Below are 23,789 nucleotides of genomic sequence, written 5' to 3' on the forward strand. Positions count from 1 at the left end.
CACTTCTGACAGAGAGCACCTGCCACATGCTTCACTTCTCTAGTTTTACCAGTTTGCCCCAGACTTGGGGCTAATACGTGCAAACAGTAGTATGTTTTTGGTGTACCAGTCCTGAATATGGACTCTGGGGATCCGGGAGAGGGTCAGAAGCAGTCATGTGTTATTTTTGGTGGTGCTTGGAAAGGAATCTTTGATTTCCTCTCATGGCCACTAGCTTTTGTAATTTGATGTGATATGTGTTCTTTCCATGCTTAGTTGCTATAGGGCAGGGCTAGGCAAACTGCAGCCCATAGGCCAAATTTGGTCCTGCCACCTGTTTTAGTAAATAAAGTGTTATTGGAATATAGCCACACCCATTCATTTACATACTGTCTTTGGCCAGTTTCATGCTTCAGAGAAACAGTTGAGTAGTTGTGACAGAGACCATATGGCTGGCAAAGCCTAAAATATTTACTATCTGCCCCTTAACAGGAAAAGTGTGCCAAAACTGCAGTAGGGTAATTTTATTTTTCTTGCTGGATTTTACTATTTTTCTTTCATTTTTCGGGGGGCAGTTAGAGGAGAGATGTAAGAATGCTCCTTTATTATACTGTCTTGACATAAAAGTTGCTATAATGCTGATTTTAAAATATTCATGGAATAATGTAACCATCATATTTTCTCTCATACCAAAATGCTTGAAATTGCAAAAAAAAATGTTAGTTGGATTAGTTCAGTTTATTTGAGATAAGAATGATTTTATCCTACCAGGTAACTTCTACCAATAAATGAAAATATTCACATCATTCCTCTTTAATGATGTCTTTTTTTTTTTTTCTTTTTTCTTTTTCTGAATGAGAGTAAAGCAGCTTCTTAATTACAGTAGCTTTTCTGGAATATGATTTAATTTTTCAATTTCCTTTCTTTTGCACTTTTTCAAAGGTATAAGCTGTTTAACCAGACTTTGCACAACATTGGAGAGAATGAAGGTGGTATTGATAAGTTTTCCAGAGGTTATGAATCATTTGGCGTCCACAGATGTGCTGATGGTGGTTTATACTGCAAAGAGTGGGCCCCAGGAGCAGAAGGAGTTTTTCTTACGGGAGACTTCAGTAAGTATTTTAGAACCATTAAACTCAGTTGTAATGTTTTATTTATTTACTTAAAACATAGCTGTTATATTTCATATATTTAACTTTTATGAATATTATTGATTACAAATATTCAACTTTTCAGATAGAGCCATAAAATTTCTTCAGTCTTTACCTTCATGTTTTAAAGGTGTTTCTGCTGTAACGTGATACGTTTCTTAAAAACTTTATGTTATTAAAACCATGTACCAGAAATAACAGAGTTTATGAGAAAAATAGTGTTAGACTACTCCAGATTTATTCAACTTTGTTAGCAAGCTGTGACGAAACTAATAGTGATTTAGGTAAAAATATTGGTGTAGGTTCATTCTGCACTAGCATTTGCTCCTGGTTATTTGGCATTGTAGTTCTTGGATCCTCTAATATCTTTTTTTTTTTTGAGACACCAATAAAAGTAGATGTCTAACCTAGAGGGTAAATTTCTTGTCAGTCAATTCTTTGTTTTTTCCTTTTCATTTTTTATAACACATTGGGAAGTATCTTCTCAGCCTTGTTGTCTGCACTGTTAATTTCACTAGACAGTTAACTCTATGGAAAGCGTAGTGGTTGTAGAAGTCACACTTCTAGCTTACAGTCTAGTGGAAGGAAGACCTGTATGTAAATAACTAAAATACAGTCTGCTCAGTTTTATTCTGTAAGTATAAATAAATTAACGGTAATAGTGACAAGGAAGAAAGCTCAGTTTTTAAAATGGAATAACTGGCAAAATAGGCCTTGGCAAAATGTTGGTAATATAAGGAAAGGAAATATCAAAATGATAATAATTCTTTAGTACTGTAGGGTAGCATGGTCTTTAAAGTTTGATTTTCCTAGACTCAAAAGTCTACATGCTGTACTGCATGCTCTTTGCTCTGCTAAGAGCAAAAGAGTAGGTCCAGAAAACTGAATTGTCAGGGTTTGGGGGTAGGAGGTGTGAGTTGATTACAGAGAACCATAAGGGGACTTTTTGGGGTGATAAAAATGTTTTATGTCTTGATTGTGGTGGTTACATAACTCTATGCATTTATCAGAATTTATGGAGCTATACATGTAAAAGAGTGAATTTTACTAAGTGTAACTTATATCTTAAGAATCCTGACTTTAAAAAAAGGTTTTGATTTTATTTATATTGTCTAAGGCAGCACTGTCCAATAGCAATATAATGAACACCATTTATATAATTCAAAAATTTTAGTGGCTATATTAAAAAAAATAAAGAACAGCTGAATGAATTATAATAGTGATAGATTTTTATATAACCCAATGTATCAAAATATATTTTAACATGTAATCAATATAAAATTTGTTAGTGAGATATTTTCATTCTTTTGTACTGCATCTTCTAAATCTGGTATTTTTCCATTGGAAATACTTGATCTATATTTAGATTTAATACAATTTTCAGTTTAAAAGTACATACCCAAGTTTTTCCAAACATTGTTAAAAGTTCCAGCAACTCAACTGAGTAATAGTTTTAAAATTTACATTTAATAAAGTAATTAAAATTAGACTTTAAATTTAGTTTCTCAGTTGCACTCACCTCATTTTAAGCACTCAGTAGCCAGCTTTGTCTAGTGGCTCCCTTATTGGGAAAAACAAGTCTAAGGACTTAAAATTATCCTTTGTGCATACCCCCAATTAGATGATGTCAGCTGCCTGTGTTTCTAGAGTTACTGAAAACTTTAGGGAAAGTTTTGAGAAAGATTGTGTGGTCTGCTGATTCAGATTAGCTTGGCCTGGTGATTATCATGAAATATATTTTGAGGCTAGGAGTCTTTTCACTTAAATTGTTAAAATTGTTACAATTTTTCTCGTACATAAACATGACTAATTCCCCGTCTTCTCTAAGTGATTGCCTTGACCACTAGCTTTTTGTTGAGACCACTTTGATATCAGCCTATAATCAAGGCACCTTTTGGCATTCTATTTTATTAGTTCTTTTTACTGCCATTTATTGAGAGGTATTGCTTGAGTGTGTTCAAGTTAAATTTTTATGTACAGATACCAAAACTACTATAAGAACCTCAGTTAGGACTTCCCTGGTGGCACAATGGTTAAGAATCCGCCTACCAATGCAGGGGACATGGGTTCGATCCCTGGTCTGGGAAGATTCCACATGCCTAAGCGCAACTAAGCCCATGTGCCACAACTACTGAGCCTGTGCTCTAGAGCCCGCAAGCCACAACTGCTGAAGCCCTTGTGCCTAGAGCCTGTGCTCCACAAGAGCAGCCACTGCAATGAGAAGCCTGCACACCACAACGAAGAATAGCCCCTGCTCACCGCAACTGGAGAAAGTCCGTGTGCAGCAATGAAGACCCAATGCAGCCAATAAATAAGTTAGTTAATGTAAAAAAATTTTTTAAAAAAGAACCTCAGTTAAAATTTGGTACTTGCATTTGGTTACCTCTCCCCCATTGAACCCACTAAACAGGTTTTAGAAATATAAAAATAGGGGAAAGGAACTATGTGAAACTAGATTTGGTAGCTATCATAATGACTAATGCTGATTTATGAAAAGTTATGCCTTGTAAATCCATTTGGACCATATGTGTGTTTGGAAATTGTATTTAAAATTTTTAAGGATTTAATGTTTAAATATTAAAAGTATAATAATTTATAAAATCTTTTATAAAGAGAAAACTAAAAATTATCTAGTCCCTATTTTAATGTAAAAATATCCCCTATTAACTTTTTTTTCAATTGAATTTGATTTTTGAATATCCTACTCTTTGTGAAGGTATATCACATAATTTAGAATCTCTAGGTATATCACATAATGTAAAATCTCTTCATATCCTTAAAACAACATTCAGTCAATTATTTTCAATCAAGCAATATTTATTTAGTGTCTAAGGGAATAAAGAATATCAGATTTAATCAATGGGCCTTTATTTTTACTGGAGAGATAGGAATAACTAAGATAAATGAATTGTGATAGAAAATAGGAGTTATGATAGAATGTAGTTAACCGTTAAAATAATTAACAGGCAGTATGTGGGTAAAATTTAAACATCTAATCTATTTACTTATCTAGATGAAGGGATTTTTTTCCCCCTGTTATAGAGTCTCAGGATCTCCTTATATATGGGATCTCAAACTTTTCTCACTAAAGAGCTTTGGCGTAAAAAAAAATTAAAAACAACTTTCAAATTGAGAGTAAAGCCAAAATTCTGGGTTAATAAAGCATTTAAAATAATATTTCTTGGAAAAGAAAGTTACACCTGAATGTTAATTTAATATGACTTTGTAGAATACAGAATTTTGGTGATAATGACAGCATAGCTGAAAATATACCCATAATTACTGAACTAAACATGTCTTTTTTTAAACACAATTAAGGAATTCTATATTTTTTCCCCTTATTTACATAAAAATCTATTTTTTATGACTATGAAGGGTTGAGCAAGAAGAAAGTTATTTTTCTTTGTCAAGGTTTTTCTCAGCATCAAAAATGTGTTAGATTTTATAGTAAGTATTCCAATGTATAAATTTGTACTAAACTGAAGGGAAAATACAATTTGTGTTAATTAGCTAAAAAATTACAGTTGATTTTTTAAAATTAGAAAATGCAAATGAAGATTAATTAAAAGTATTCTAGGTGGTTTTGCTAATGATATTAAAATGTTTTTAAAAGTATGTAACTGTATTCATGTAACTTCATATTTATCAGCTAAGTTGAAACAGCAGTAAACTTAAAAGATTCCTTAGAAATAATCTCTAACTGTAACACAAATCACTTTTAAGAATTCTGTTCCTTACTTTATCATTTTACGTAACAGTAAGCTTAACTTCTATATATGTACTTGAAATATCACCTAAAAAACCCTGTAACCCTATTGCTTCTTTACCTATAGGCAGTGATGTAAAAAGTGGCATAATTATTTCTTATATTTTTTATCATGGAAGTGTATGCATATATAATTCAAAACATTGCTTTTGTACCTACCTCTACCCTACACCTCCAAAGATAATATAAAACATATCTTCAAAAACCAACAACAAAAATCTTATTTCTGCTAAGGAATAAATTGACTGTTACTTGTATTTACAGTAACAGGAAAACAGTAAAAGGAACTGTTCTTAATTCAATTTTTATCTAAATGATTAGCCATCTATTTCTGATAATTTTTCAGAAGAAATGAAAATTAAAGACTGTCTAGACTTTAATTCTGTATTATAGAAAATTATGCCAGTAATCAAAATATGTTAGCATATTGTGATCTCTCTCTCCTAATCATTTTAGAAATTGCACTGTACTTTACTATACTTATAATACTGCTAGTAAGTGTATGTTGTTCTAGCGTATGTTTTTGCCAACTGACCTGAAACTATCTTAGGTACAAATGCTTATTGTTGTCAAATATAAATGATCTTTAAGAAAGAAATTACCATGAACTAGTATGTAGAAAAAAAAAAAAGAATGGGGTTTAGAGTCTGAAGCAGTATTGAAGCTCTTTAAACACAGTTCTTCATCTGGCTTAGTGGGGATAAAGGTGATGATATTCCTCTTATCTGTCTAACTGGGTTGCTCTGGGTACTAACTAGACTGCAAATGTGAAGACATATTATATATCTCTAAATGCTACAGGAATCTTAATTGACAAGATTGAAAAAGTACTCTAATTTGCAAAGGCATTTCTTTTTCTTATTAAAAAAAATACTATTAATTTCAAAAGGCAGTTGTGCCTCGCAAAAGTCAAATGATTTAGTCTCTGTTTTGCCCAAACTGAGGTGACTCTGGCTTTTGCCATCCATATTTTTAAAACTTGGAAAGCACCTTCACTTTAAATATATTACACATAGTTTTCTTCATTTGAGAGAAAATGAAACAACCATTTCTTTTCCTTTCAGTCATTTTTTTAAGAAACTAGCTTTTTAAGCAGCTAGCAGCTGCTGCAGCAACCCAGGACAGTGGATATATAATGACATTCATCAAGATCGGAATCTTACTACCCAAAAAGTATTTCTGGGCCAGCCAGAAACTACTTTAAAGGCTTGAGATGAATTTCTGAAACTTTGAATCATCTTTAATAAAGGAAAGATTCATTCTTTAGAAAATTAAATGTGATTTAAAATATACTTGGGGTTTTAGAACTAAATCATGTTTATTGCAGGTTGCTAAATAATTGGAGAAAACTAGCTGCTTTCCAGTAGCTAGATAATAATAAGTAGAGAGAAAGGCAGTAAACTACATATGTCAATATAAAATAATTGGGTTCCTATTCGCTATAACTGAAAACATTTCATTTAAAATTACTAAGTCTGGGAGCTAGGCACTTTTCAGATAACCTAAATGTCTATCATTGATAGACTGAAAAAAAAAGGGAAAAAAAACCACCCTGATTTTTATGCCTATGGAAAAAAGGAACCACAGATATTTTTTGCAGAGTGGGAAAGATACTAAGGAAAAATTTTACCTGTTTTCTGGACAAAATTTGTCTACAATTTAATTTCCATTTATACAATTGCCAAGAAGTTTACATCATCACAAAAGCCTTTATATTTCTTAATTTCACATGCTCTGAAACAGTGCTCCTCAAAGTGTGCTCTGTGGAGCATTGGGGTTCTGTGCACTGTAATTGGTTTGCAATAGTATATTGTCAGAAATTTGGAGTAAGCATTTAGAAACTTTAACAGCAGTTTGAAAGAGTAATTTTATTTCTTTTGAATCTAATGATAATAACATAAATATCAGGGCTTAAATTTTTAAAGTCTTTTAATTTTCTAGTAATTCATTTTTTATATTTTCTAAGTATTGGTCTATAATAGATTGAAAAATTAAAAAAGGAAAGGTAACTGGTCCGTTACCATAGATAGTTTGGGAAACACTGATCTGAAAATTAGTGATCATCATTTATTGGTTTAGAAGTCATTTATGGTTGGAAGGTATAGTTCTGATGTCAACCTTCTTTGTATTCTCTTCCTTCAGCTACATCTGTGGTGGTTGTGGTCGCTTTCACTGTGGTATGGCTCGTTACAAAACACTCCAACGTTCTAATGGCTTACAATAGCAAAGGCTAGTTCTTGCTCCTGTTGGCTGTGGTTGTCAGCTGTGGCTCTTTCCCAAGTGTCAAGTTCTTTCCAGGATCCAGGGTGATGGAGCAGCCCTTGTGTGAGATGTGCCGATCTCATAACAGAAAGAGCAATGGAGGGAACGTGTCATGGCTCTAAAAGCTTCAGCTCAGAAGTAGCAAATGTGATTTGTACTTCCATTTCATTAACCAAATAATTTGGCCAAGGCTTATGTTAGTGATACCAGAAGCAGAATTTGAGTTTATGGAGGCTTATGAGAAATTGGGAATAATAATATAAATGATCCCCATGGCAAATAACACATCTTCATAATAAAAAATGTAAACTTTCCAGAGTTTTTAATATCTTATAGTCTTTTCTATGGGAGCAGAGAGGGGAGGTGGTGCCAGGTAGGGTAATACTCCAGCATAGATCGTTTAGAAGTTTTCTTTGGAATATCTACTGACCTTTGGATTCAAATGGAACTTCAAGGAATCTTCTGCAATGTAGACATTTTCAACTCCCTGTGGGTCCTCTGTGAATGCATTTTTGTTATGTGGCTTCCTTCAGTTTGGCTTATTGGAGATGGTGATGTTTCTAGAAACGGAATTTCCAGGGTGGTCTGGGAAACTCTGATACTGTTTATTTTAGTGACAGGATGGCAAACTACAAGGCAGAGGTAGAAGGCTTTAGAGTTGTTAACCAAACCAGCACCTGTGCTGAGAAATAGCTTCTTTGATGTATATGAACTTAAAATAACTAATCAGCCAATAGGCACTTTTGTAGACAGTTGTCAGAACTTTCTCTAACTTTCCAATTTGATGTTGATTCTCTCACCCATTTTATCTGTGTTCTCTAATGAATCGTTCACTTTCAGTGGAATAGATGTACAGTGGAGGTTTACTTAACCATTGTCTACTTATTAGACTTACGGAATTTACTTCTGTTTGACAGCCTCACTATAAATGATACTGCCTGCTTCCACAGGATACTGAGCATGCATGGGGAATAGACTGTGGTCTACTTCATGTATGCAACTCAGCTCCTGCCAATTGCTTTGTGTGCTTGTTATGAGCCAGCTTCCCATCTGCCTCCAATCCTATGAATGCCCATTCTTTTCATTAGAATTCGTCAATATAATATTATGTAAAGTGATGAACTGTGAGTGTGACAGCAAAGAAAATTTTAAGTATTGGGAAAATCTCAGTAAGGACAAGTTGGAAAGTTATTTTGAATTAAGCGTGCACAAGTAAACTGCAAAAAATGATATAAAACTAATGATTTCATATGCTGATTATTTTACATGTATCTTTTAGCTTTCATTCTATTTTAATCCAAAGGAACTTGGAAATTATAAATATTACATTGTAGTATAGGTTTGTATAAGAAAGATGATACAAAATCCTAATCAAAGGACCTAAACTTAAAGAAATGGCTATAATCTTACATCAGAAGGTCAGTGAATATTTATATGTGTGTTTTAAGTTAAAACGTTTTTGAGATATATATATATATAAACATTCTCTGCTTTAACCAATATTTTCAATATATGAACCAACTTCTGGCCCCAGTTGTTGCTCTGGATCAGAGAGCTTTGTGATAATGCTTAATGGGATTATTTTTATAGGGAAGCATCTTTACTTACAGGGATTTTAAGGATGCTGTTAGAAACCTTAATGCTAGAAGGTAGATTTTGAACTGTGTGACATAAATAATAATTTTCTAGCCTTGTGTTGCTTTTTTGTAATGACCCTGTTAAAAATGTATGCTGTTTGGATAATACAGTACTTTTTTTTAGGTTTCAGTTTTGGTGTTTCACTTGTACTTAATGTCTGTAAAATTATTTTGTTTATGGTTGTTCATCAGCACTTGTCTTTTGATATTTTCATAATTTTATCCATTAAAGTGACTTTATTAAGGTCACCATTTACTTATACAAAGAAGGAGCATTATTCACATTATTCTCATATCAGGTTAGAGGTTAAGAGAAGTGTTGTTCTGTTTTATAATAGTCACACCTAGCCCCAAGTGTGACTGATTATGACATCGACCAACATTCTCTATATCTTGATCACAATTAAACTATTCATTTCAAGTTCAAATTGTATTACTCTAAGAAGCTGTCACTTAAGAAAGACATTTAAAGCAACTCCAATTTAATTTGTTGTGATTTTCTTTCTTATGCCACAGATAACATAACTGAATATCACTTTGCATTGTAGAGGGGTTTACAGAAATGTAGTAAATCTGTAAAAGGTTTATAGCACTGTTTGTTTTACTTATCCAGAAAGTTGTCCAAAGCAGGTGAGCTGGAATTCACTGATTAGTCTTGAAGCTTTGTCTGTTTTATTGTCAGGCTTTGAATCTATAGCTTTCATTTCACCCACTTTCCCTCTTTTCCTTATTACTAGCTTGTATTCTTTACATTTTCAATCCCTGTCTATTTTGTTATTTAAAAAATTGGAAGTGTTTTTAAGCTTGAATAGATCTTGAAAAAAAAGGAAATTTTTGCTTCTTTGTAGCTTTACAATTCCTCATGTGAAACTGTGAAAGTATTCATTTTAATTTTGACTGTTAGAGACCCACCTCTTATGGTGGGCTCCTGAAAAAATCACTTATCTGTCTTAGTTTTGCTTATAAATCAGTGGCAGAAGGACCTCAAATGTATCATTTAGGAACCTGGAAGATCATGCCACATTTTCTTAGCAAGAGTTAGTGACTTTCAGTAGTGATACCATGGTATAGAGTCACTGCCCAACAACCCTGGGGACTAATAACTTTTGACCTAAATCTTGAAGGCTTATTATTTACACTCAGTTCTTATTTGTTTTGTTTCTTTTTTATTTTAACAGTTTAGAAGTTGAGGTATAATTCACATAACACAACATTCACCATTTCAAGTTGTACACTTCAGTGGTTTTTAGTAAAATCACTGTGTTGTGTAACCATTGCTGCTGTCTAATTTCAGAACATTTCCATCACTCCAAACGGAAACCTCATATGTATTAGCATTTAGCCCCAATTCTTCTCTCCCTCTATTTTTTGGCAACTATTAATCTTTTTCTGTCTCTACGGATTTGCCTATTCTGGGCATTTCATTATAAATGGAATCATACAATATGTTGCCTTTTGTGTATGGCTTCTTTCACTTAATTTAATGTTTTCACGGGTCATTCATTTTGTAGCATGTAACAGTTAGTCCTTCACTCCTTTTTATGGCTGGATAATATTCTATTGTGCAAATATACCATATTTCATTTTTCCATTCCTGAGCAGATGGACATTTGGGTTGTTTCTACTTTTTAGCTGTTGTGAATAAAAGCTGTTACTGTGAATAACGCTTTTGTGAACATTTGTGTACAGGATTTTATGGGAACATGTGCTTTGAATTACCTGGGTTGCCTTGGTTATTGATAGTCTTACAAAATTCAGATATTTGGCTGTGCTGGTCATTTGTTTGTTTGCCCTAAGATCCTCTCACCTACCCTTTTGTGCTCTGCATTACATTTCCGAAGTTCCCGTGAACTCTGCTTCTGTTGAATTGGTTTAGTTGGAGGCGCTAGTTGGGGAAATTTGAGGGTGGGAGCAGGGAGAAGCTAGGGAATCCTCCCGTACTCCCTTGTCCATCATCTATATAAAGTGAGGCTGACCTTTTCTCCTGCAGCAGGTGTGTTGTCCTTCTCATTGCTTTTCTTTCTGTGAACTCAGTTCTTGCAGGGAAGGCTTGCCTTGTTTCCAGCTTCTGCTAGATGGCTCTGGCTTCTGGGTTCCAGTAAATTCTGCATCTTCCTTAGGGAGATTACCAGATTCCTATTATTGCTAATTCCTGGGTTACTTAATTGTCTTCTATTTGAATTCTCATTTCATCTATTACCTGTGTAACCCATTCCCTATATTAACCCATCCCCTTTATTTGAAATAAGTTGGGTGGTTTCCATTCTGGAGTCTCATCACTGGAATAGTATTTCCCTTCTGTTAGGCCTGCTAAGTTATGCAAGCGTACAAGACATGTTGTATTTGAGGTATTCTAAAGCATCCCTGTAATGGTTTAGCTCAGTGGCCCTGCATCTGTATTCAGTAACTTTTGTTAGAGTTAGGTTTACCAAATTTGTGAATTTTTAAGTCTTTTTATGATAAAGAAATATGTACTATAGAATTTGTTATTCAGAATTCTAGAAAACTCAGCAGTGAGAGATATTTTTATATTCTTTTCCTACATTGTAGCAAATTAGTTATGCTTTACTTTAAACAGCCTTTTTGATATTCCCTCTACTGAAGAACGATTTCACCTTCATCATGATTTTTTCCCCTTCCAGTGTGTGGTCCACGTATCACTTGAAGCAGAGTAGTTTGGGTGTTGGTAAAGTGAAGTTTCCAGGGTGAATAACACACCTTCTGAATCACAGTTTCTTGGGATAGTTTAATGTGGATGATGGATTGCCTTCTTTTTTTGAGCAGTCTTATCATTTATAAGCTAGTGGCTGCTGTAGTATCATATGTCCTTCCTTTTCATCTTTCCCACTCTATCATTGTGGGGAAGTCACAACCATATTCTCTTTTCTAGCACATAGTAGGCAGGGTGCAACCCAAAGCAGCAACCCATATCTTTTTTTTTTTTTTAAGAGAATCTTCTGGAAGGAAAGAAAAACACATGTTGTCTGGGAAAGAATCAGACAGGCTCATCACTTACAAGGGAAGGTAGAGAACAATGAAATAATTACTTCAGATTTCTTGGGTGGAGGAAATTTGATCCCTACTTCTTTTCCAATTTATCAATCAGGTGTCTAGGCAGATATTTTCAGATATTTAGGAATGCAGGAAGCGTTATCTTCAAAATGTTTTTCCTAAGGAAGTTATGTATAGATAGATGCCAGCCAAGAAAGAAGAAGACATGAGATGCAGGAATCAGTCGCTCAAGCTCAAGAGAGAGTAAAATCGAAGATTAGTAGTCGGGCTGTGCAACAGCCACACAGAACAAGTAGGAAGAGAGTGGAAAGAGAAGTCCCATGAAGAAGTTCCCTGGGAGGACCTTCCCGGGAGGAAAATAGCAGAATGGAGAAGAGCTTTGGGAGCTTAGAAAATTTTAGGACATGAGTAAAGGTTTTCAGTAGAAGAAAAAAGTAAGGCTCAATTTAAACATAATGCTGGAAAGAGTCTCCTTTAGGTGGCTGTTAAAGATTGAATGTTTATGCCCCTGCCCCCCTCCCCCCCCCCGATATGTTGAAGTCCTAACCCCTCAGTGTGATGCTATTTGGAGGTGACATCTTTGGGAGGTAATTAGGCTTAGATGAGGTCATGGGTACCCTGTGATGGGATTAATATCCCTAAAAGAAGAGGAAGAGAGCTCAGAGCTCTCTCTTTTATCTCTCTATCATGTGAAGAAACAATGAGAAGGTGACAGACTGCAAGCCAGAAAAAGGGTTCTTACCAGGGATCAGATCTTCTAACACTTTGATCCTGGACTTCTCCCCTCCAGAACTGTGAGAAATAAATATCTGTTGTTTAAGCCATCCAGTCTGTGGTATTTTGCTATAGCAGCCTGGACAGACTTATATAGTGGCCCAGGGTCATGTTATTGAACTGTGAACAGTATCTGTAGTCCTGGTTTCTAGTTGACTCAGCAATGAACAATATTTACCATAATGTAAGAACCATTCATTAGTTTTTAACTTTTTGAATTAACCTATAGAAGCATCACTAAATACTTGGTGCTTACAATGTTTCTGTACAAATAATAATGAAAAATTTGAAAGATTTTCTGAAAAGGCTATCATTATGTGAGTAACCATTACCATTTTAATTAAAAATTACTCATTAAAATGTAAGTGAATTATATCTCCGTGGTATTAAATGTGTATGATATACTTACCAATTAATGAAACAGATAGGCCAGACTGATGTATGCTTAATCTAGACATTGCTTTATGGATGGAAATGTGAAGATGTGTTTGTTCAAACATGTTCATCCCAATAAGGGGGAAATGGGTGAGAAGAGAACGCCATCAGGACTAAAAGTTTGAACCATGTGCAGATTGACAATTCTGGGCACTTTATAGAAATTTGTTTATTTGCTTGCTTGCTTGCTTGCTTGTTTTCAACCTCAGCAGCTCTAACTTGCTTTCTTTATTTTTGCTGTCTCAGACCCCTGCTAAGTGTGCTTAGCTCCAGTGAATGTGAGTGTTGTTTTTAAGTGGTGCTGATTTGCAGACTTGATTCTGTTGAAGAGTTTTTCTTGAGAGTCACAGGATTTTTGCCTCTGTATTAGTCAGGGAGCAGCAGGACACAGATAGCACACTCAGGGGTTTCACTGGAGGTAGTTTCATGAAGGGCTCTTTACAGAAGGCTGGTGAGAGTTAGGGAAACAAACAACCAGAATCGGAAGCTGTTGCCCCTTTGGGCGTAGGTAAGGGAAAGGAAGGAATGGTTGCTGGAGCACCCTTAGAGCTGGAGCCCTCAAAGAGGAGCCCAGTTCCAGAATCTGTGGCCAGAAAGAAAGGCCAGAAAGAAGCAGGGATGGAAGTGGTTGCTAAATATCTCACTATTTCTCTTATGCCAGCATCTCTCATTGGCCAGTCCCAGCCTGAAGCTGGAGGACAGGGGAGTCCTTGGGTTGCTGTCTATTGAAGTCAGCCTTCAGAGTCTCAAAGAGCAGGTCTGAAAAACTCAGAGGGACCTTAAGGCGGTTCCTAGCACGGAGAAATAACCAGAATGGCTACCTGGTTTCTCTTCACATGATTTAAAGGGTACACAAATCACTGGAGGAATTTTTTACTCTATTTTCTTCTAAATGAACCCAGATGTCTTTAAATAACTACATCAGTGTATTATGTACATTTCTATTCAAAAAAGAAAACATTTTTGGAACATTGGTTTCTTTCTCCCTTCCTTCCTTGTTTGCTCCCTCCCTCTCCCTCTTTTTTTTCTCTCCCTCCTTCCTGCCGTTTTTCTTGCTTCCTTCCCTTCCTCCTTTTCCTTGGATGTGTCTTTGATCTTATTAATCCTAAGCAAGGCTAGTAACTAATATTAAGAAGTGTAAGAGTTTAGGTGTATAAAAGGGTCTGGGTTCTTAAGGAAAAGAAGATGGAACTTTATTTCTTAGCCTACTTAAAGCAAGCAGTTAACTTTGTAGCAATTTATCAGAGATTTCTAAAATATCATGAAATAATGTGTATATGATTACCAGTACATCTAAACTCTGGGCAAGTAAAAGCAAAGTTTTTCTTTCTTTTATTTCCCCCTGGAGTAATTTAATATAATCTTAAAATAAGGTGCTTACTCTGTTAAAGTGGTAGCATTTCCCAAATAATGTTCTAATTCACTAAATATACAGTTGTGCATGGGCATATGGTGATTTTTTAAAAAAAGTAGATTCATTTCAAGTTCTTAAAGTTAGAACAGCATGTGAAAGTCTTTAGTTTGCATTCAACAACCTCTCCTTCATCCCTCCGGCTGCCCTTACCTTGCGGAGCAATATTTATTGAGCATCTTCTATGTGCCAGAAACTGTGCTAAGTCATGGAAATTCAGCGACAATGAAGAGGGACAATGATTCTCATCTAGCAGGGGAAATGGATGGTCTTCTTTTAACTGGCAGTAATAAAATTAGATTGAGATTTTAGTGTTATTCGAAGCCTTGTGGCCATTGCTGTATGATTTTTCAGGTGAAAAAAAATGAAGATATATTTATAAAATAAAAAGATATTTTACAAAGAATTATACAAAGATATTTTCTTAAATACTCTCTAAAGTTGAAACATTCTCAGAATATAATTTAGTAATAATTATAAACAATATACTCTTTCATGATACTTTTTTTTAAAGGATTTTCTGATTGCTTACTTATTTTGGTGACATTTTGTGTGTTTATTTTTAAACCAAAAAGTGTCAAAATGAAACTTCTGAGGTATGTTTCCAGAGAATCTGTAATTGATTTAAATGATACATGAGGCATTTTTTTGTCAAACTGAACTGAGCTAGAAAAAAATCTCTTAGAATAGCTGTATTTAGATTTTAATGAAACTAGGCAGAAAGGAGACTAAAGTGAATTTCCTTTTTAGTCTTTTAAATGAAAAAGTGCATCATTTGTCCTATATATCTTATTCATCATCAGTCATAGCAAAGCATTCATTCCCATGAGAGAGATAATGGATTCAGAGAGCCGAGAGGAATGGAAGATTGTCATTCAATGCAGATGAGTTTTAGTAATATTCTTATCATGAGAAATTGGGTTGCAGAACCTTAAGATTTAGAATTAAGTTGCCATAGATATATTTAATTAAAAGTAGATTGCTTTAACCTTTCTTTAAGTTAGAAATAGGTTTAAAATCTTAAATTAAATTTATGGTTAGTTTGTATTTAACTTGTATTCAGGACTTGCCTTTAATAGGGATTCTTTATAAAGTTTAGCCCCAAAAAGGTACATTTTAATTGAACTATTACAGTGAACGTGTAAAGAAAGTTTCTGAAAGAATTTAAGAACTTAGTGTATTGGATCCAAGTATGGTTTACTTTTCTCCTGATGGAAAAAGTAACCAAACTTATCAAGCCAAACTAAAACCTGAGAAGAAAAATGGGGTCTACCTTCTGAACTTTCCTAACACCTCATCAACACAACTCCTCAATCCTTATAAAGTATATTTCCTAGTGTTATAGTGTTATCACCTGATGGGTTGTTATCTCATTTATAATTCTGTCCGATGGGTAGTACTTTTCTAGAAGTTAAAGCATATGAAGAATGAAGTTGTCAAAGTAAAAAAGCAAACATAGATAAGAATATATACTGGGTGCATGTGTTGGCTAGATTTGCAAACTCTACCACTACAGAATTGGTTTTAGGTGAACTAGAGGAAATGAGGGTGCTCCAAGCTTATTCTGTGTCCTATCTGACTGTGCACTTTCAGCCCAAGGCATTTAGAGAAAGTAATTTGAGTACATAAGGACGTGTAATCAGCTAGTAATCTTGACCATTCTCTGCAGCCCTGGAACTGCATTTTCTAGTTTCAGGACATGTGGGTCCTTTATGCCGAGCAGATGCTGAGGTTTGGGCTGTGTTTTGGGCCGTGAAGTTTCTCCTGCTTGAGAAAAGCCAGAAGAATAAAGCTGGGGGACAGACTTGATACCAGTTAGTGCAGCTCTAGTCTGTGATCAGCCTGTGGCTGTTGTCAATCAATCACCATAGCTGATCCTTTTTTTCTAAGGGTTACTAAGTCAGAAGAGGCATTTTATCTTTACTGGCTTACTTTCTCCTAAGACCCACTTAGATAGGTAGTAATATAACCTTAAGTTTTTTATAGCTTATCCTTTGCAATTACAACTTTTTTTTTTTTTTTTATGGTTAGGTCATGCTGACTAGCACAAACGTATCTCAGAGTAATTGTACATATTAAATCAAAATAAACTCTGTCAAAAGGTAAGTCTATTCACTGTAAGTTTCATTTCCTTTTTAAAGGAAAAGTTGCTATAGAAAATAGTCCATATTTGTTCTCTTTTTCCCTCCTCTCCACAGGGTGAGGTAATCACAAACTGAAATCTCCTATAAATATACCATCATTACCCAGAAGGTAATTGCAACATTATAGAGTTCTTAATCTTTTCTCAATGAAGACTGAGCTTCATTCACTCTCAGAGGCTTAGTGAGAAAGCATAGTCATGTTAGGCATACAGAAAATGGGAATCCGGTGTTGCAAGCAAATGGATTATCCTCATCTGGACCTTACTTTGATTTAAGCCTTCAGCATCAGCCATATAGGAAGCACCATATGTATGGTGCTGTAGAGCAAGTAAGAGCAGATGAAATTGTGTATATGTAAGAGCTCTTAGCCCGGTGCTTGACATCTAGTACATTTACAATAAATATTTCTTTACCAACTAATTTTTTGTTTTTGTCTAGCATTTTTTAAAGATTAAATGGAAAATATGAACATTTTTGTCTTTGTCAAAACATATCTTGGCTGGATTACATTTTGAAGGTGTGGACTCTCTTGCTGGACTCATTGATGGTGGTATTGTTCCAAAATGAAAGCATGACAAAATTTTTCTATGGAATAAATAGATTGTACTTGGTAAAGCCTACTCTTAAGTTTCTCTAGGATAAAATATTCCTTTTTATGGAATTTGGATTCATTTCTTTACCAAATGATTCAGTTATTTTGTTTACAAGTCACTGGAACAATATTAGTAGAGAGCTGAAGATAGAACTATGAAAAGCTAAGATTTCAGGGGATTAGAGATGTGAACGAAGAGGTGGTGAAGGCATGAGAGAATAAACAACATTAGAAAAATGGGAAGAGTGTCCTATCATAAAACAGAGAGAGGAGAGGATTTCAAGGAACAAATTGACATACACATTGTTATATACCTCTATAATATTTAAAATGTAGTGAACGTTTGACTATGCAGTAAGTGTTTTCACTAAATCTTCCTAGCCTAATGAGGTAGGTATCATTACTGTCATCATTTTCCAGATGAACAAATTGAGACTTAGGCTGTGGAACTCACACTTCCTAACCTGTGCAAGAGCCAAGATTGCATTCAAGGCATTCTGTCCTGTCTCCTGCAACCACTGAGCTGGAGAAAGTTTGAGGACCATGAGCTTAAAGGAAAGTGAATTTCATTTTCAAATTCTCTTTGCAGTGCTAGAAAATGGCCCTTAACAGAGAGTTGTTTCTATATTTTATAGATATGAAAATTGAAATTCAAAAAGTTATATAACCTGCCAAAAGTCACATATTTAGTAAATAGTAATTGAAAAGTTTAGCTACAAGTATACCTACACATATTCATTCTACTACTGGTCTGCTTACCAGTAGCATCCCAATTTCATACCCTTGAATTACATGTAACTGCCATGATGTACATCTGAAATCAGTTTATGTCTCTAGAAGCTGATTTATACTTTTGAGATAATTTTATATCTAAACTATAAGGTATCAGTGTTGAGTGTGTGTATGTGACATTGTATATGTACATATATACGTGTGTGTGTATATAACACAATAGATATATAAGTAATAAAATGGTGTACGTTCTTTACCTTCGAGTTGTGAGACAGGAAAATAGAAGGAAAGGGACTGACTTGAAAGAGAACTCATATATATAATATATTGAGGTAGATATTAAAGGAAAACTGCCAGACTTTTGAGTGTATGATCTTAGGTGATTGAGTTATTTTAGTAGGACTTAATCATGCTTACTAACAATGATTGTAATGTCTAGTATAGGAAAGAAAGACAATAAAGAGAATCATTGATGGTTTAACATTTTTTTCAAAATAAGGTTCTCATCATTTTAAAATGTGATTCATGATTATGCTACTCTTATGAGATATTCATTCTGTTAGGATAAGTACTAATGATAACAAAGACAGTGAACTATTAGTAAATGATTAATACATACTTTATGATGAACCATATCACGAGTGTAGTTTAAAAATGCATATTACATGTAACTGTAAAATAAGGAGTAATTCTGGTAACTGTTTAACGCACACTATTGATTTTCTGCTGTGTGCCTGATTCACTACTGGAGTTGGAGGTATATCTACCTTATTACTTTTTGGTTGCTATTTCTGTATTAGCTCTTATTGTCTTATCTGATTGATAGTGCTTCATCTGAGATGTAGCTCATTCGTTTCTCTGGGAACCTTAATAAGAGGAATTTAGAGAGAAAGTATGCACTGAAGGGATGTAGATATGACCTTGGTTGGTATTGAGTGTCTGCCTGGTATCAAAGAGCTTGACTCCACATAGTCTCAGGTAGGGCAGCAGTCCCCATAGTAGTGAGGATCTGCTCCCAGTCCTTAGTGGAGACAGGGGCAGCCACAGGAAAAGCAGATAATTCTCTTTCCAGAGTATGGATTTAAAGGGTTTGTGTAGTGGACAGATTGTCAAAAGAGAATGGAAGGAGCTTAGTGTGTTCAAAAAGTGGTATAGTGAGTGGCCTAGTCCCCCAGTGATGGGGGAGAGTGTTTAGGATGAGAGAGCTTCTTGCAGGCTCTGTTAGGAGGTGATTAAAAGTGACAGAAACATTTTAATGAATTTTAAATTTTAGAGTTTTTTGAATCTGATCAGTGCAGTAGTTAAGAAAAACGTGATTATTCCTTTGTTTGAATTTAGATAAATGGCTATTATATTAAAAGCCAGAAAACCTGATAATAGTAAGTGATTTAAATATTCTTTATTTTAATGTGGAATTGCCTTTATGGCAGTCAGATTTATTCTTGAACATATTAAACCTCCATATAACTTGTCAGTATTTTCCTGAAATTGGGTCTCAGATTTCTGAAATGGGAGTGGGGAACGATGTGAAAATTGGTGGCCTCCAGCTTTTTAAAATCCAAATTGAAACTTGTACTACAAAGAGAGAAGTTTAACCTGAGAGTTTATGCCTATATCAGCATGACATAGAGTAGCAATTGAAGTTTTCTTACACCCCACAGAGCTAATAAACACATTGGTTCATTTAAAAGTGATTCAATTTTCTTCGATTTTAGATTTCAGAAAAGAAGCATAGCCTAATGAATTATGTCTTATGTATGTTATAAATGTAGAAATAACACATAGAGGTCTATTTTAGATGCTACTTGTGTTTGTATATGGATAATTATACATTTTGTGAGTCTTTAGGTTAATTAGCCTATTGAGCATTTTAGAGGATCAGTTTTTTTTAGTGGTGATATTTAATTATATATATTAGATTAATTACATATAACTTATTATATATTATATATAATATGTACACATACTTTTTTAAATTTTGGTCATGCCACACACGTCTTGTAGGATCTTAGATCTCCAACCAGGGATTGAACCCAGGCCCCTGCAGTGAAAGCTCCAAGTCCTAACCACTAGACTGCCAGGGAACTTCAACACATTTTAAAACCCATAATTTTGTAACTTTCTTTTACTTTATATGTAATATATAATTAATCTAACATATAATTAAATCATCACTCAAAAAAGTGACCTTTTGAAATATATTTATGTATTATATAAACTGTATATAATACTTTTGGTGTTTAGCACATAAAGAAAAAAATCAAGATCTATCTTAAAATAGAAGTAAATATATTAGTTTCTTTTAATTACTGTAATTTTTCTTTTAAGCTATTTAGCTAGTGATCCATATTAATTGGAAGAATAATAAAAATGAATCAGCTTTTTTTTGTGCTTTTAAATCATTTATATTATTTGCTAAATATAGAGATAATTTTTTATAATCTTAGTGTATAATGAAGTCTTATTAAAGAATACTATTTATGTTCCCATGCAAAAAAAAGAAATGATTTTTTTGATTAATTTTGTTCTTTGCTAAATTTCCAATTGACAACTTATCTTGTAATCTTAATTTAGCATAAAAAGTTGAAAATGTATTCTTCCAGTAAAAACTTGCTGAGTACTTATATGGGAATACTGTACTGGCTGTTGGCATACAAAGATGAAGGATATTTGATCTCTACCTTCAGATAGCTTATAGTCAAAAACAAGGAGATCAGTATAGACATATATTAGATAACAGGTTTATATTGGGTTGGCCAAAAAGTTTGTTTGGTGAATAAATACGTTGTTCAATAAAGTTCTTGGTGAAAATGAAAAATGAATCTTTTATTTTTACTTAAAACTGAACAAACTTTTGGCCAACCCAATAGTAATAGATGCAGGTAATAATAGATACAATTAGCAGTAATTGCGCCTTGGATAAACCTCATTGGCTACGATACTGCCACTGTGCAAAGCTAATAATAGATACAGGTTTAGGTTATTTGTGGGAAGTTCAGAGGGGTAGTGCTCACTCTTACTTGGTGCACAAGTTAACCATAGCAACAGTAATGCAGTGTAACACATCCCCAACCATGTGTAGCAACACTAAGCATTTATTTCTCAGTTTTATATTTATGAATCTGCTAGGGTGGCTTTGTTCCTTAGAGGTCTTGATATGCTTAGGAGAAGTATAGGGTAGCAGTCAAGATTTTGTTTTGTTGGGGGATGAGGCTACTGAAGAGGGACAGGGGAATTGTTGCAAAGCATTATCAAAATTTATTGTGTAAAAGGTACATTGATTGTTGTAGCAGCATTTCCCTGTTCTAGACTCCATGATACCAGTTATTCCAGACTGAATGTGACATCTAGATCCATGATGCTTTCTGACATGTCTATGTCTCGTTGATGTCTATTCTAAGTCCCTTGCTGGAAGCTCTCCACCCTTTCTCTTCCTGAACGTTTCATCTCCTGTGAACCTTGGCCTTCTACCACACTTGGCCTGTAAATCTGCAGTGTTGCTCACATCAAATTATCTTATTTTTCTGCACCTGCACAGCTTCTAGCCACCATGAGGGAAATCACACAGCCATATGAACTTCTGCTTCTACAGGTTCGTGGCCATTAACACTATAGAAATCACTTGCACATCCCCAGTCATCTCTTCCTTACATCCTCCACAGTAGCTACTTCAGTTTCATCACTCCCTGAAGAATCCTCTTTTTCACTGCCACCTCATTTTCCATTAATATAATACTTGCTCTTACTTTTCAGAGAAAATAAAAGAGAGCAGAAAGAAAAATTTCAACTTCCAAACCATTTCCCTAAGAAGATCTCTGTATCTATATTCATCCTTCCCACATACTTTCAAAAGTTAGTTGAAGAAATGGATGTCACAAATCTATATATTGAATCTTTTTCTCTTCTCTTCCTTAAAATGGTAAATCTGTCTGTTTACCTCTTCTTTCTCCTGTCAGCCTGTCCCTTTGCTGCTTCCGTTTTCTCTGCATATAGTTTCTCAGTCCTTTCCTTTCTTAAATAAATTGGAAACTGAAGAAGATCCTTCCCCTAATTTTCTGTCAGATTTCTTGAATGATATTGTAGATTATTGGTTACTAAATGTGTGTCTGCATAGCACAAAATTAGGAAGTTTTATAAAAGTGCATCTCTACTCCTGGATCTGATTCAAGGATCTGGAGTGGAGTCTATTGATTTCTAACTTTTAAAAGCAGCCATGTTGGGGAACTAGTCATTAATGAATATATCCCAACAGGGGTAATGCTGATCATGTAATATGTAGAAAAGGATACAAAACTGTAAGTTTAAAAATTTGTATGTGTATATGTACTTTTGTATATAATTTACATTATGGAAATGCATACATCAGTGCATATAAACACCAATATATTAAAAAAATTAGAAATTTTAAAATAAGTGTTAGTGTAGAGGAGGTCAGGTTTGTGAGTGCTTTAGTGTCTTTTTTATTTATGTTTTTTGGTTTTTATTCTACAGGGAGTACACTTTTGTGGTAAGAAAAAATGTGGTAGGGAAATAATAATAGAAATAATAGTACAGTCATGCACAAGTATTCCCCCATTAAATGTCCCTCCCCCTCAATTTAGGTATCTTTTCCTTACTTGACCTTTCCGCAGTAATAGGTGGTGTTGACCATTTATAGTTCCTGTAAATTCTCTTCTCTCCTACTTCTGTATTCCCTATGCTTTTTCAGTAACCAACCAAGTCACCACTGTCTGTAACCCTCAATAACCAAAACACTGCTTCTTATCAATTTTAACTCTGAAATAGCTTTCAAGTACATTCCATCTTTTTCCTCCCCATCTTCGCTGTGTGGTTTAAGAGAACCAGCTGAGATGGGTATCACTGATACCAAAGGTGGAATGACCAAGAGTTTCAAATGCCACTGAAAACTCATGTAAGTTGAAGTCTGAAAAGAACAGTTGGGATTGGAAAGTTGGAGGTCGCTGGTGACCTTTGCCTGAGTATTTCAGAAATATGTTAGGGGATAAAGAGAGATAAAGAAGTCGAGACACGAGTCAAGAAATTGGGTGGTCAGTGCCAGGAGAAACCAAAGGATTACTCGAACCAAAAGAGAGGTTTTCTTCATTGTCATTGATGCTATTTCAGAAAGAGCAAATACATCAATTCATCATATTTGAATGCTGGCAGTAAAGAGCCTGAAGAGAGCAAATGTTTGAAAACCTCAGAATGTGAGAAAATAATTGAAAGCAGACAAAAAGTAAGAACAAAATCATGAAATTAGCTTTGAACAAGAAAAAAACAAAACAGCTTTTCCTCACAGGACAATGCATAGCTACTGCTGCTGCCGTCAGCATCACCAAGTCATCCTATTTTTTGTTATTTTAATGACTTTCATTACTTCTTCTATAATAATAAAACTCTCCCTTCCTATATCATTAGTTCTGTGACAGCCTCTGCTCAAACATTTTTTTTCTTCTTCTTAAGGGAGTGGATTGTATGATAGTTTTGGATTTTTTTTTCCTTATAGGACTCTTTCAGAGTCCAAGGTAAATTCTAACATTGGCAGCAGTAGTTTGGTTGGTAATCACTCAAAAAACTACTACTAATCTAGGCTCCAGAGGAGAAGATGCACCTTTTTCTTTGCTTAAGAGCCAATTTCACACCCTTCCTCTCACCCCCCACCCCCACCCCCAGCTTCTAATATGGTCAAGTTGTTCTACTTTTTCAAAGCCTTGAAACAATTAAATATTTTCTCTTCAAAGAAGTCTTCAACTATCCACCTAGACTCTTTAGTTTACTTATTGACCAAGCTATCTTTTCAGTATTAAGTTTTTATTTATGTCTCCCTTTGTGGTCTTTCCCTTTATGATATCTCTGATAGAACCTGATTTTAGTCTAGTGCAAAATCTCAATGG

The 23,789-nt window shown here is 34.5% G+C and overlaps 1 protein-coding gene and 1 non-coding gene across 2 annotated transcripts in view; one reads left to right on the plus strand and one right to left on the minus strand.

Annotated features, from left to right (window-relative positions):
* The window catches only part of GBE1 (1,4-alpha-glucan branching enzyme 1), a 266,610-nt gene that overhangs the window by 54,344 nt on the left and 188,477 nt on the right, over positions 1–23,789 (plus strand). Inside the window, exon 2 of the mRNA XM_057696322.1 lies at positions 922–1,091. Within this exon, the coding sequence (XP_057552305.1) occupies positions 922–1,091 (170 nt within the window). The remainder of the gene's footprint in view (positions 1–921; positions 1,092–23,789) is intronic.
* Positions 20,709–20,854, minus strand: LOC130830676 (U4 spliceosomal RNA). Its single transcript, XR_009047845.1, has one exon. It is a non-coding gene; the product is annotated as a U4 spliceosomal RNA (small nuclear RNA).

This window comes from Hippopotamus amphibius, chromosome 10 (genome assembly GCF_030028045.1).
Source record: "Hippopotamus amphibius kiboko isolate mHipAmp2 chromosome 10, mHipAmp2.hap2, whole genome shotgun sequence".
Classification (NCBI taxonomy): domain Eukaryota; kingdom Metazoa; phylum Chordata; class Mammalia; order Artiodactyla; family Hippopotamidae; genus Hippopotamus; species Hippopotamus amphibius.